Raw genomic sequence first — 15,560 nt, forward strand, 5'->3', positions numbered from 1 at the left:
CTGTGTACTCAGCAATGATGTCACCACTGAAAACAACAGAAATCAAGCTGTGCCATAACTGCAGGATGTAGATGTTGGTCATGGATCTGCTCGAAGTGTGTCTTTAGTGCCTGGGCTTGGAATTTAACTCTAATTTGTGTATTAATTACGCTCCCATGCACCTGAAAGCAATTTGAGACCGAGAGAAATTCTGCATTCCATGCCAGCAACCTCTAGCCCTTACTTCTGTTATTGATGCCCTCAAAGATATCATATTAGCTACTTGGGTGAAGCCATGGTCTAGCGCGCCTGTGAACAGGTAGGTTGCCAGACATCATAGAAACTCTACTTCTGAGAGCCTTATTTTACTGGCACTGACCAGTAAAGTGAATCCTAATTAATTCCTTCTGCCCTTCCAGAAAGAGGATGTAAAAGGATTGATGTCTTTAAGAAACGTATGATTCTTCAGCCAATTTGGCAGTGTGTTCTGTAAACACAGTCTTTCTATTGGGATGGTACACCCATGCCTTTTGGGACATAGCCAGCAAGGTCTTACAGGAGGTCCTGGAGGCTCATAGCAACTCATTGGCCCAGACAGTACATAATGGTCAAGACACATCCAAATATGTTATCCATGCAGTTTTATATACCATGGATTGCCTTGGCAGAGCGGTTAGTAGAATTGGATCCTTCCTTGATATGCATGGATGAGGTCCACTGGTTTCTCCTGCGATGTGCAGATTTTGCAGATGGACATTCCCTTTGATGGGTTCTGGCTTTTCAGTGGGAAGTCATACTCCACTTTGGAATGCTTTCAGGGCAGTAGAGCTGCAGTGCATTCCTTAGGGCTGTTGGCACCGGCTAAACAATTTCTGGCCCAGTTTCAGAAATTTAGGAGCTGCTTCAGGGATCTAGTATATAGACAGAGATAGCCCTTCAACCAGTGATGCAACAGACGGCCCAGTCCTTTCCAGCCACAGATGCAGATCCGACAGACAACGTGCAGGTCAGTAGGGATGCCAGTCTTCCAATGTTCTCCTCCCTTGCTACGAAAGCCAATAATTGCTTTACTTTTAGAGGTGTATATGCATCGAGTGGGAAGAAGTATTCTGCACTTCTTTCTTATTTGGTGAACTATCACATCTGACAGATGGTTCTTGTAAATGCATATGCCCTACCGTTCCTCTATGCCCAGTATACCTCCCACACCAGAATGAATTTCATAAGAACATTTATCCATCCTGCTACAGAAGCTACACCTCTTGTTCTTCAAATGTGCCATAGAAGGAGTACCAGAATTGTAGAAATGTGGGTTGTTACTCTTAATTTTTAGTCATGAAAAAGGATGGGGGCTCCCAGGCCTATCTTAGACCTTCGTCCCCTCCACTACTTTCTAATGAAGGACAGATTTAAAATACTCGCATTGGCCCATATCCTATCTGCCCTAGACTTGGGCAACTGGACAGTGTCCTTGGACTTGCAGTATCAGTGGTGCAGTCCCGCAGGTGTTACCTTTGGTTTATTGTGGGCTAGGAACTCTTTCACTTTGCGGTACTCCACTTTGGCCTCACCCCTTTAGGTGTTCACGAAATTGATGGAGGTGGTTTCTGCCCGTTCAGTGGTCAGAATTTGCTGTTTTCCCGTACCTGGATGACTGGCTGCTGAAGCAGGTTTACCGCAGGCAGTCATGGACCAACTCCAAAAGACAGTGGGCCATTTTATCATCTTTAGATTTCACGTTTAACTAACAAAAGTCTCACCTGATTGCCCCTCAGAAGCCTTCCATTCATTGGCTTGATCCTGGATACTGTGAAGTTCAGGGTTTTCCCTCCGAGTGGTTATGTTGTCAGTAATGGAGAGATGGGGAAAGGGTAGATTAAGGGAGCAGCAGTAAATGCAAAAACACAGTGGCACAACATACCATGGCTGCAAGAGAACTGTCAAGGAATACAAAAGCAGAATACAATAATTCTGTAAAGTGGAAATAAGAAGGTAATGTCACGACCAGAAATAATGTCTTACTGCTATTTGTTTTTGGCACCACAGTTATTATGTGGTTGATACTAGCTTACAAAGGTGGTGAATGGGTACTCAGTAAGTCATCAATCACACATCATACTTTAATACCTGATTACTGTGAATATTACTGATAAGAAGTGATAGATGGTAGATTAGTAAGTACCATTTAGTGATTTTTCAAAAACTCTTACAGTGTTAAGTAATTAGAATGCAGTTACACCCAGGATGAAGTCATGGTTATGCCCACACACGGGTAAAGTGCATTCCCTATTTTTAGATGTTTGCTTTCTAGATACACAGTTAAACTTCCTTTTTAAAACATCATTAAACATTTCTTTTTAAATAGAAGTGTAAAGTGTGGCAGATGCACATATAGAAAAACGTTCTGTTAAGAGCTTTACAGCACCTGGTGCCCAACGTAGACACTTGTGCACGTGGTTCTGCGTGGTAGGCTTTCCAACCTTACAGAAAATTGACCACAACAAAACTGAGTGAAATCTTTACAAGGGAGACACAGTGAAGTAACACAGGCACTATGAGGCAAAAAGTAATTGATTTACTGACTATGTTCTAAGAGCCTGAAGTACAAAGCAACTTTGCAGTTGCAAATCCCGCAGTTCACATAATCACAGGCTTTGCGACCACAAAATACCTTTTTTATCATATACTGAATCCATTTTCAAATTCCATAACATGTTACCGAATTGCAAAATGGGTTTAGTAACCCATAACGTATCGCTGTTTGTAATGGCCATGCTTAGAGCGTCCTGTATCAATGTTTCGTGACTCAAATCCGGTCGCAAAACATTGAAATTTTACTGATACCTCAGTGGAGATGTTTACCCTGTGTAAAATGTGAATGGGGCTGTTGCGACCCCTATCCTTTTTTGAATACGGGATGGGAAGCACGCAGTGGTCCATAGTACCTCTGCCAACTATCAAACGAACAAAAAACCCTTTCTTAATAAATTCTGCCCCGTTTCCTTCATGGAAAACAGTTTTTTTTTTTTTTTTTAACAGGGCACTTTACTTAAAATGCGATCCCAGGCATGCTTGTCTGCTCATTCCAACAGGCCACCATCCTTGTGATGGAATCCAATTGTTCTGAGTTGCAATTTACGACCTACCTCATGCTTATTTGATGAAGAAAGTCAGATTGTGACCCACTATGTTTCGGAATTTTGTGAACCAACCTATTAGTACATAAGTCGGTTTGCAATTTCTTTTTTCATTTGCAAAACATCACTGTGCGATTTGTGACCACTGTTTGCAAATGGTAATTTCGTACATCAGGCCCTAAATTCTTTATAATTTTCACAAGAAATTGTCATTGTGCAGCAGATGGTAACTGTAGTGGTTTCATAACACATCATTGGTAAAGTACTTAACAGGTAAAGTACAGCACCAGAAGCATTTTGCTTTAGCAAGTGACCCAAATTGTTCATGACTTAGTGCAGAAATTATCTTTCTCTGAGATGAACTAAAACAAAAACATTTTGTGAGCACTCTCTGACGTCCTGTCCGTGGCAATGTGATTGTTTCAGTGTAAATTGCATGGTTTATACCAGGGTTTTCTTGGGTTTTTAAATTAAAGATCTAGTGAAACTTGGGATGCCTAATTTCTTGTGGAGTTAAGAATAGTAAATTTATATTTTGTCATGTGCCCTTAGCTTTCTATATTTTATCCCTTGATGTTAGCGTGGCACGATATTCTTTTACTTGATATTCCAGAATACAGTCACATTGAATTGCATCACAGCAAAAAAAGTTATTCTCTGATCAGATCTTAGCCAATCCTTCTTCCTTTACTTTACGTGGTTCATTGTATAGATTCAGGAAGATATTAATGTTGTGACACCTAGTTTACTCAAATGCTATTGTCAGCTAACCTATCACTGTTCTGAAGAGTTCACCTACTTCTTCCTGACATCTTCTGGCGACAGCATGTAGTATGCATAGGCCCAGATGGCACCCTGAATTATCTGTGCATCAACATGACGTTCCAGTGTACGGAATCTGTTTCCTCCCACAGAAACGTTTGCGGAGCCTTCACTGCAAGCGACTCAGATGAGGCTGAAGAGAGCTCGGCTAGCTGATGACCTGAACGAGAAGATTGCTCAAAGGCCTGGCCCCATGGAGTTAGTTGAGAAGAATATCCTTCCAGTGGACACCAGCGTTAAGGAGGCCATCATAGGCAAGTAGAAAGGAGCCCCTACAATTTTGAACACACCATTTAGAGTCTTACACGAGGAGACCTCCCTTATTTGCAGCGGCTAAAAGCATCTTACAAAAACCTTTAGATCATGAAGGCCAGGCAAACGTTATCCATTGTTGCTGAGAGTTATTCTTCACAGAAATAAAGTGAGTGGTCACAACATATTTTTCTAGTTCATTTTCCTACCAAATGAGAGTCTCAACTGTTTTATTTATTCATTCATTGCACAGTTTTCATTTTTTTGTTAAAACAAATTTTATTATTTTGAGGAACATGACAACACAGTACAATGACAGCTCCTGTTGAGAATGTACTCCACCTCATACACCACTGTGAAAACATACTGATGTGTATCTGCAGTCAACCTCACTCTTTCTCTCGTACCCTCACTTTCTTCAGTGTCTCTTCAACTTTTGTGCACTATCTCTTTCTTTCACTCTCTTTCAGTGTCAGTCTATATTGCTTTCTCTTTCCCTTTTCCTCTCAGTATTATCCCCACTGTTCATATTAATACACTGTGCTTCCATTCCTTCTGCTTCTCATTACTGAGGAGTAGCTCTGCCTCTCCCCTCCTGATAGTCCCTGATATCCGTGCTGCATCCATCCTTGGCCAGTAGCGCAGGTTCCCCCCGCTTACTTTCCGTCAGACGTTGTTGTCTTTTAAGATAAAATATATTACTTTTTTGGGTCCTAAACATTATGCCAAATGATTCAAGTGGTACAATAATTGTCATTGACATTAGTATGTACATTACCTAAAAAATTTATGTTGATGAGCAATTTTGCTCATGGATGCCAGAAAAAAACAGCTGAGAAAAATGCTGAGCATCATCCATGGTTGACCAAAATAGCATAGAGCCTCTGTTTTAAAAAGTGGAATTCAAGAGTTAATATGTTGGACAATGCCCACATTTTTCTTCCTCACACATATCGTCACAGGTCGTAAATGTTTTATGAACCATATGTTAAATTAAAAAGCAACACTGTATACCTAGAAAATTGTATTAGCAAGTGGATCCTAAGTTGGATAAGAAACATAGATTTATTACTTTCTACTAGCTAGAGCAGTTCAAAAGAAGACACCATGACCACCACGTTTTTCAAAATAATATAGCAAGTGATACCTGATGAATACCAGAGGTAGAGGGCACATTACCCATTGATTGAGGCTGCGTCAAGATGAAGAACAAATCCTGTAATGGCTGAAGTTCCTAAAGTGACTGAACCCTAGTGTACTTGTCTTTCAACGTGCGTGCAAGTCAAAGATCGCTGGATGGTTTGCAGTTTCCATCTTTAATTCATTAACATTTCTGAACTATTCTTATTTGCCAAACCACACATAATTTCTGATTCTCCTTCTAAATGACAGACAGCTGCTACATGTTGTGAGAAGACTGTGGTATTGCACCACCAAGAGGAGGGCCTCCAATGAGTACAATTGAGAAGGCTCCTTTAGGAAGGGAACTGGAACTGAGTCTTGCTGTAGTAACCCTGCACCTTAACAAGGTGGCCCACCTATTCTAGTGTTAAGGAAAAGAATTCAATGTACAACCTATACATTAAACACTAAACTACTGTGCATATATTCTAGGACCACGCACTCAAACTAATGTTATGATAAGAATGTAGTATTGAATTGGGTTGTGCAAGTATTATCTTTGTTGCCACAATTTATTTTTCATTCTTTTGTCTTCAGCATGGATGTATAGCCCAGAAGGCAGTCCTTTGTAATAGTCTCCTATCTAGGGATCCATCATTTAAAGTGATTAGACAGAATCATTAATTAGCTTGAAGAAGAAGAAAATGCTAGATCTTTCTGACCCTGCTGAGCCACGAATGAACATTGCTGTGTGTCGGGAGGATTACTCATATACTATACACCATTATGAATTTGTGGACAATGTATTTTTGATTGTATTTGCAGATGGTGAGGAAGAGTTTCCTGAAAACGTGGATGCTAACTCATTTGATGAGGACAGCAGTGATGCGTTGTCACCGGAGCAGCCAGCAAGCCAAGATTCCCAAAGTTCAGGAGCCTCGCCAGCAGAGGTGAAGAACTGTGAATTGTCTCCAGTACAGAATAGCACTGTCCAGGTAAAGGTCTCTTTGAAAATAATGACCCACAGCTTTGTTGTGGCATACTGTTGACAAGTTCTGTTGTGATTAGTTGTACTGGTCGGCTAGGAACAAATGTTGGCGATGGACAAAAGACTTGGAGTTTTTTCCTGGAGTTTGCTTCAAGAGTAACATCCTCTACCCACATCTGAAAGGTAAAGATGTATGTTGTCACAACAGAGGTGCTTTGCCACCACTGCTAGGCTATTTGTAAAGCTGAAAGAGTCAGACTCAGCCCATATGGTAATACTTTGACTTGGTAAGGTTTCCACAAACTGTAGATACTGGCGATACCTTGGATCTGGGATTCTAACCTGCCTGTCTCAGCCAGGGTTCTAAGGAGATTTAAATGCATATGACCATAAGGTTCGAGCTCTGAGATTGAGGCTCTGGAAATTCCTTTCCAAACCCTCTCACAGAGGTGGAAAACCATCTAGGTTTGAAGAGGGGGAGGAGATGTGGTCTGTCGTTTGGAGCTGCTGACCTTAGAATTGGGGAACCAGGTTTAAATCCCAGCCTCCCTCGTGCTATGATAATGTAACTGTGGAAGTTACTTAAATTTCATGTCCCTCAAAACAATGTCTGATTAAACGTGTTTACCTCCTTTGGGACACGTTTGTGCTACTTGAAATTAAAAAAAGAAAATCAAAAGGAACTTTAGAAAGCCGACTGACGGCACTTTGACCTGTTTAACCTATTCCCTTATACACCAATGGATATGCTACCTGTTATTGGAGTCCTGATGTATGTCCTTCTGGTTCTCACCTTGTCTGTACACTAGTCTTTGACTGCATGCAGAATGCCAAGTGCAGGCATATAACTGTTGCTTATTTCTTTTATAGAATTTTGAATAGGTTTGTCTTAAGAAATAGTTGGTCACCTGGTCATTAGTGATTGATAATGTTCCTATTTGAAGTGCTTTCCTGGTGAAGGTTACACCTCTTTTAAACAACTAGTCAAAAATGTTTAGAAAACATTTTAGAATATATTGCAGTCCATGTCCACACTAATTCATCTCTGCGTTTGTTTAGCACTATAAACCTCGAAATGAAAGAGGATCTTGATTTAGGTTTGTTTATGTCATTAAAGTCTGGTAGGAATAAGATTCTAACTATTTTATCACCCATGACAGTGTTGGGTGCATTTTGTCCCTATATTTTGCAAACGCATATACTTACCTTCTGGGTTTATGCCCTGTCAGTGAGAAAAAATGTGGTCCAATTGCATGTGTCAGTTGCACATGTTAACTGGAATTGATTCACACATTTATTACTACAGTACGGAGGTCAAAATGTATGCTATTGCCACCATAGAGATGAACTGATTTAAGAAAATGCCTTAATGATTACATTCTAGAATTTGTAAAATATACAAAAAAAACAATTGGGGACATACAATGTCACTGTGCAAATGTAACCCCGTCTGCTATGGGTATGTTTAAAAAATTATGTTGGTAAGAAGTGTATATAAAACACAGTATATTTTAAACCATACATGCCGATTCTCAGAGTTTAATATGATGTTTAATAATTTACATTGTTGAGGCAGTAGAGGGACATAATTACTCACTTGACCTTTGCCTCTCGTGAGTCATGACCGTCCGTACACTCACTCTGCTCATATATATATATATATATATATATATATATATATAAATATATACGACACAATGCCACCTTAGTTGCAGAACTACTTATGAATGGTTCGTAGTTTTGGTCTCCACTCCTTTCAATCTCTCAGTCAGGAAATTAACTCACGTTACTACTTGTGGTCAGTAAATTGTTTCAGTGAATACAACATCTTTATCCTCATTCATTCCACCTGGAAGTAGGCAACCAACCCATCACTCAAGTCCTTGACCATGTTTCAGCTCTCTGTCTTACTAGGATGGTTCAGTATTAAACTTGAGGATTCAAAATTGTAACTGAGAACCGTAATCTTTATTACACAGTGATTGTCACAGGGCTGCTGATTTAAAATCATCCATTTGGATGGGCTACTCGTGCCCCCCTGCCCGGCCCAAGATAGTCAAGTGATTTTATTGATATATGTTAGCAGCTCTTCTTGCCAATCCATTACGTGAACTGTCTAAGGTAATCATAGGATTGTATAAACCTAACAATAGTTCCCAGTAGTTTTAAGATGGCTTGTTGCTGTGCTCAATTCTAAAGAATGTTGTCATTAATCCTGGTATGACTGCTGAAGAATTGGAACCTTACCTTGTTGCTATGCTTCCCCACTTGCCAGCACCAAAGAGTGGCCTCACCCGTCCCGGAGTTCTTGAAGCCTGTACTTGCTTTGGAGCAGCAGGTAACACGCCCTACAGTCAACAACGTAGTGTCTCCAGCAAAGCCTGCACCAGCACTAGTGAAGGTGAGTCTGATAGTGGTTGATTTGGGCACCATTTCATGTTTGCTGTCACTTGTTTCTCAACCATGTATTAATCAGTTCTTCATTAACTTACTCCTCGAGTTAAGACAGTAACCACTCAGCTTTGCTAAATTAGTCAGCTAGTACCTGTCTTGAACTTCATATACAAATGCTTAGCATGGGCACATCCTTGGACGCTAAAGAATGAAGATGTAAAGGTTTATGTGACATAGTTCTATGTATTCACGACAACACTTGTTAAAGATAAGTTAGGGTTAACTTTGCATACATAGTTAAAGAGATATAATATTAACAGCTGTAAGTTGAAAAAAACAGTGAAATCAGCCAGTTATGGTTAACTGTAACTCTCCTCTCAGTACACTACTCATGATCTCAGACATGAAGTTACCAATGACATAACAAAAGACATCAATGATGACTTACCTCACTGTTGACATCATATACCACATCTCTGTTGGCATAATAGATTACTTTACTATGGGTAGCTCAGGGAGTCTAGCTGCATAACAGCCACATTGGCTCAAAGATCACTGTGGATGGCCTTGGACAATGCACACTTAGCTCTGGGTGCAGAACAAGCACCCGACACTCTGTCTCCAGGAATATTACGCATGGCTTTTGGCTGTGTGCAGTGGGCTCTGGAGCTAGCCACCTACTCCTCTGCCTCTGATCCTTTTGCCATGGCTTTCAGCAGAGCAATGCATGGCCTTTGGCCATGCCCCTAGCCAGCTTCCAGACGACTAAGTGCTGTATGCACTCGGTTTGGCTGCAGGTTCTGCCCACAGTAACTACGCAACCCTGGCGTCACCAAGCATGATTAACACATTCTTTGGCTGTGAGCTGCGGTTTCTTGACGGAGGTTCTGATAGCAAACAAGGCACTGAACAACCCCGTGTGCCGCTGAACTGTGTACACAGTACCGAAGGCTATTCGCTGCGTAAATTCTTGTCCCACTGAACCATCAGCACTTGGCCTTCATATATTCTCAGTAGGCTGTGAGTGCTGGGCTTAGATTGCTATCAGCTATTGTTTCAGTTCCCATGGATCCAGCTGCGCACAGTGGTCCATTGATGATTCGTGACTGTATAAATTCGCATTTTTCTTTTTTCATGTTTTGCTAAATTTAAAATTAGTGTTTTAAACAATGTTTGTTGGCCTTCCATCCAAGTTTGCAGATCCTGTGACAAAAACATGGCCTTTTTAGCTCTGGCGTCGAGACAGATTTAGCCAGGCTAATGCGTTCCCAAACATTTGTAGGAAAAATACTTACCTATATAAATACATATAGATTATTTTTTGCACCCATTGGTCTGTTTTATTTTGGGGGCATTATCTGTCCCTTTCCCCACCCCCACATTCCAGGTTGTCAGGGAATTCTTGTACCGTCGGACACATTTCTCCAGGACGTTGGCCATAATTCCTGGCTTCCTGTGACACTTGTCGCAACAAACATTTTCCTTTACTGTCAGCAAATCCACTTTTTAAGCTGCACAACTGATTGACTGTTCAAAGCACACCCAAAACCTTTTATTAAAGCAAATGTCTCAACAGATACTGAATTGATGTACACCGAATACCAAAAAGGCCCTTTTCTTGGTAAAGTTCTTGTTTCATGCCAGGTGTGATATAATTCCTGTAAACTGTTTGTCCTTAAGTAAAAAGCCAAAAAATTCAAACCAAGGCTGAAAGGGAACTTGACTCTTTTGATGAACCACCCACCTTCCATCTTGAAATGCCAAAACGTAAATTGCATTCTGCTTCTGTACAGGTCTGTCATGTGGCACCAAAATTATTGGAAAAGCAAGAAACACCTTTTTTTCAAGAAAAGTTAGATCTAACCATCAAGTTATGGTTCAGCAAATCTAAACTGAAAAAAGCCCTACGTCTTCTGACAGAGTTTACTTTTCTTACTCCGACTTTAAAGGGAGATAATTTATGTGGCAATCTTGCTGGATTCTGGGGGTAGGAAAGATGTTTTTTCTAGCACTCAACAATAAATGAACTGTGTACGTTTTTAGGAATATTTCAGAATTAGTAACACAATTAGTAACACCATTTTTGGTATTTCTGAAGTGCGTTGGAAACTAATACTTTAATATGATCAAAATAAGGTGATGCAATTTCCTCACATTTTCGTCTGGGCACTGTAGAGTTTTATTAATAAAACTGTATGTCTATGCAAATGTAATGGTCATTTCAATTGAAAATGTGTTGTCTGTAATGGCAGTGCGCTAGCATACCATGCATACTCCGCTCTATGCCATTCTACTCTACTCTGCACCACTCCACCTCACTACACTCTACTCTGCACCACTCCACTTTACACCACTCCATGCCACTGCGCTCTGCGGCACTCCACTCTATGCCACTTCACGCTATGCCTCTCTACTCTACCCTGTACCACTCTATTCTGTGGCAATACACTCATCACCACTCTATTCTACACCACTCCAATACAGGCCATATCAGTCTACTCTTCACAACTACACTCAACGCCAATGTACTCTACGCCAATCCTCAACACTGCACTTTATACCACTGCACTCTACGTCAACACACTTTAATTTGTAACACTCTACTCTATGCCCCTGCACTCTACACTAGTCCTCTATATGCCACTCTGATCTACTCTACACCATTGTCCTATATGCCACTGTACTATACACCATTTTACTCTAAGCCATTACACTCTTTGTAACTCTACACAACTGCACTCTGCCCTGCATCACACAACTCAATGTCACTCCACTCAGCACCACTCTATGCCACTCTAGACTATGCCACTGCAATCTACGCTTTTCTACTCTGTGCCACTCCATTCTGCACTCTAATATGCACCATTCTAACCTACACTACTGAATTCTACAATGTTGCATCGTAAGCACTGAATTCAATGCCACTGCACTCTATGCCACTATCCTCTGCATCAATCTATGCCCATGTGCTCTACACTAATGCACTCTAGTCTATGCCACTCCAGTGTATGCCACGCTACACAACTCCACACTGTGCCACTCCAATACTGAGCCACTCCAATACTGAACACTCTCTGCCAGTCCACTCTACAACACTCCACTCTTCGTCATTCCACTCTGTTACTCCAGGTGACTCTCCTCTATGTCACTAACTTTCAGCTATGCTGAACAGCAGTCCCACTGGTGTACAACATGGCTATGACACATTTACAAATCCAATAGCTCATGCATAAGTAAGACCTAATGGCTTTGCCAGTGTTTGTTTTCAGATGCCATAAACAAAGTGGGTTTTTTGAGCAAGGCAGTTGACGGGATGGTAGTGTTTTGTGCTTTGCACACTATAACAGGTAAATGTGAGACCTTTTTTAGGTGTTTGTGAACCGTAACTAACATTTAGCTGTGTTTTTGTGAATTTCTTTTCATTTATGATGTACTGCATTTTTATTATGTACTCCATTCACCTACCACATGACTAATTTGGTTGCACAAAACCTTTAGCTGTGTACAGTAGGAGTTGGCCGCAGAGCCTGTGCCCAGCCCGCTACAGTCATCCCATTGCACTCAGCCTTTGGCTGGTCTCCTTTTTATTTCTTTTCATTTGAGGGTTTGACAGACCCTGGCTTGCAAGCCATGTTCGGGTTTAAAGCTGCACAAGTCTAGTCACCCTGCCTTCCACATTAACAAATATTTTTAAAATGTAAGTCAATGTGTTTAAAAGGTCAAATCGTATGGTAGTATTTATTGAGGTGGCCTATTGGAAACAACACTGTTGAGAGCGTTTTAATGGAGACAGCATCAGAATTAGTAATGTGGTAGCTGTACTATCATGAATTTTTCAACATTCTATGTCTTGTTTGCACTGCACCTTATATGAGGTATACTGACTATTGTAAAGTATATTCATTTTTAAGTAGTCTTATGTCTATGACAAGGGCTTACACGTGCTTAGCATGAGAAAGCCCTAAGTGGGCCTTTTTAAGGGAGGCAGCAAAGTCATCAGATGCCATATCCACAAGTTGAGTTTTTTTTACGGCTAAACTGAAGCTATAAATCTGTTATCTGGTCAGACACGGGGAGTCACTCTTAAAGTGGGATATGAAGTTGGTTTGTAATATCACTGTTTCCCATTTGTCAGATGTAGTTTAGCACACTTCTCAGTGGTTTAGTCTGGCTGTAACTCATTTCATTTGTGTAATCCTTGCCTTGCATCCAGATCACTTAAACCCTTCTCATCCTTTACTTTAATGTGTTAAGGTTCTTACATGACATTTACTCTTTTTCCGTCTAGCTGTTGTTTTCAAATTGTTTTTCAAGAATTCTCTAAATAAAAATACAGTTCAAATACTGAAGTCAATCATTTACATGTCCAAATGTACTTATTTTAATACTAAATGTGAAAGGGCAACAACAGCAGAACGTTAGTTTAATGGTAATAATCACTGCTGCAAAAACTTCAGGCTGGTTTTGTCCTGTTGGTAATGAGGTGTTAAACCGAGGTTGACCATGTTAAGTGGTCCTGATTCCTTGTAAGGTGTTAGCTTAAGTTTTGCGGTCACAGATAAGCCTGCTGCTTCACATCATGTTTGATGTGGAGATAGGTGCTAATCTGATGCTGGCACGGTTTGCGCAAATTCCGCACGGAAGTCAAGGCAGTGCCCTTGCAGAGCTGAAGTGTTGGGGCATACAAGTCCCTTGCATGGTGACGTACGTGCCCCATGCCACAAGTGCTCCAGCTGCAATTGTGTCCAGATGCCTTGTGCTGACTTTTTTGTCATTGGTGAACACGGATCATTGCGGGCCTGGTGGGCCAGTATGGGCATCGAAAGCACTACCCTCATAGTGGTGAAAGGCTACAGCCTTTGCCAGGTGTTTGGTAGCACGAGCATTGTGGTGGCAGCTACTGTGTAGTGATCAGTAGGAATGAAGAGGCCTTTTTACCTGTGTCATTAAAGTGAAGCCTACAGGCTCACTCATTTAAAGTTCAGCTACTGTTTGCTTAACTCACCCTTGGCCTAAATCAAGTTAGTATATAGCTCTGTGCAGTGCATATGTGTAGTGTGCATGAGCTGAGTATATGTGTTTCTGAATAATGCAATACATGGAATACTCTGGGGTCCTTTCTGGGAGACCCAGGGCTGACTGGAGGTGCATGTGGCTGTAGAGGAATCCCCCAGATCGACTTGTGGGTGGCTGCGTTCCTGTGAGCTGGGTGGGACCACACTGGAGAAAGAAGGAGCCAGGCTCTTCAATAGACTTCAAAGAGTGCTTCTTGATTCAGAGAGAGGTCACTGGAAAGGAGCCTTGCACATATTAGGAAGGAGATGGGGCTGATAAGAGAATCATAAAGAGAAGGGATGGGGCCCTGGGGTAACCTTTTGATGAAAGTATGACTGTGACTGACATCCAGGTGTGAACTTCTAGTCACTCCCATGGCTAGTGTTGTGGGGCTATCAGATTAGGAGTCCCACCTGCTGTGACAGACTCCTGCACAGGCAGGGCAGAGGAGTAGTGCCTTAAATAGGACCACCATGACAAACGTGAAAGACTTGGAGACTCATTACGACTTTGGCAGTCTTAAAAGCGCACCGCCAAAGCAGTGGGGAGGATGCCACCATTGTACCTCAAGAGTATTACAATGTTCCCACCTGGGTGACAGATGGAAACATTGTATCACTCCTTCCCGCTGGGTTGACCGGTGGGAACAGTGCTACGATATTGGCCTTGGCAAAGTAGACAATGCGCATTCTGATGGTGTTGGGCAGGGGGGCCCCCCGGCACTGGCTTTCTGCCAGCCTTTCCATGGTGAGGACCCCAATATGGAAAGACTGGTGGAAAGTTGAGATGTAATCAGCCAGCCGGTGCTGAGTTCAGCGCCGCCATGGCTGAGTACAACTCAGATCGCTGTCAGCCGAACGGGGAAACATGTTCCTGGTAGGAAAGGCAGTCTTCTGGTAATCTTTCGACCGGCATCCTCATAATCAGGCCCTTGGACTGTGTATCCCATTAGATGTCAGGGAATGGACTACAAGAAGGGGAGCTCTAGGCCCCTAAAAGTGTCAGTTGCAGAGCAGCCAGCCAGCCTGTGCAAGGAGCAGAAGCTCTGCAAGACCTCTGCCTATGATCAGGGCTGCGGGCCCAGGAAAAGCAGATACTTTCTGCGTTTGGAGTTTAGAACACCAATGCCTGCCTGCTTGCCAACACCAGTATGCTTTGTGAGGGAAAGGAGAGAGCTGGAGGGTGCAAGGTCCTGTGGGGAATCCTGGTGAGTGAATCCCTGTAGCAAGCTATGAGGAGACAGGTGCCGCACCGTCCATGTCATCATCCGTGTGCAGGTTCAAGTCAACTACCCCTTATGCCAGAGGGAACCACCGTGAAGATTAATGCTGTGCCAATCGTAGCCCATGTGCGGAGTGAAGTCAGCAACCTTGTATGGCACAGTGGTCCGCCATGAAGATGAAGCTACTACAGTGCTTATTGGACTATCGCCTGTGTGCTGAGTGAAGTTGGTGAGGCCAGAGTGGGCCACCATGAAGAACATGGGGCGTTGCCTGGTTCCACTGTCATTGAGAGGAGAGGATGCTGTGGTGACCTATGCCTGCCTAAGCACAGACTGAGAATCGGAACCTGAGTGATGGATCGCCTCTCCTCCTGTGAGAAGGGTCAGAGGAACTTACCATTTCACCAGAGGAAGCGCCTTTGACGTCCAGCTTCTGCCCCTGCAAAGCTGTTAGTGCTACTCACTGTCAGCAGCTCCTGTGGCCCCTCTGAGATGTCCGAGAGTGAAATGCTCTCAGGTACTTTGGCAGCGCAACCCCTGAAGGAGCAGGTAAGACTAATCACAGGGTTGAAAGGCCGTGGGGGAACTT

General features: G+C 42.3%; 1 protein-coding gene across 1 annotated transcript in view; it reads left to right on the top strand.

Moving 5' to 3' along the window:
* MRTFB (myocardin related transcription factor B) overlaps window positions 1-15,560 on the top strand; it is a 314,132-nt gene that overhangs the window by 140,916 nt on the left and 157,656 nt on the right. The window contains exons 5-7 of the mRNA XM_069210422.1: window positions 4,031-4,192; window positions 6,138-6,307; window positions 8,576-8,701. Coding sequence (XP_069066523.1) covers window positions 4,031-4,192; window positions 6,138-6,307; window positions 8,576-8,701 — 458 coding nt within the window. The remainder of the gene's footprint in view (window positions 1-4,030; window positions 4,193-6,137; window positions 6,308-8,575; window positions 8,702-15,560) is intronic.

This window comes from Pleurodeles waltl, chromosome 10, assembly GCF_031143425.1.
Source record: "Pleurodeles waltl isolate 20211129_DDA chromosome 10, aPleWal1.hap1.20221129, whole genome shotgun sequence".
Taxonomy (NCBI): Eukaryota; Metazoa; Chordata; class Amphibia; order Caudata; family Salamandridae; genus Pleurodeles; species Pleurodeles waltl.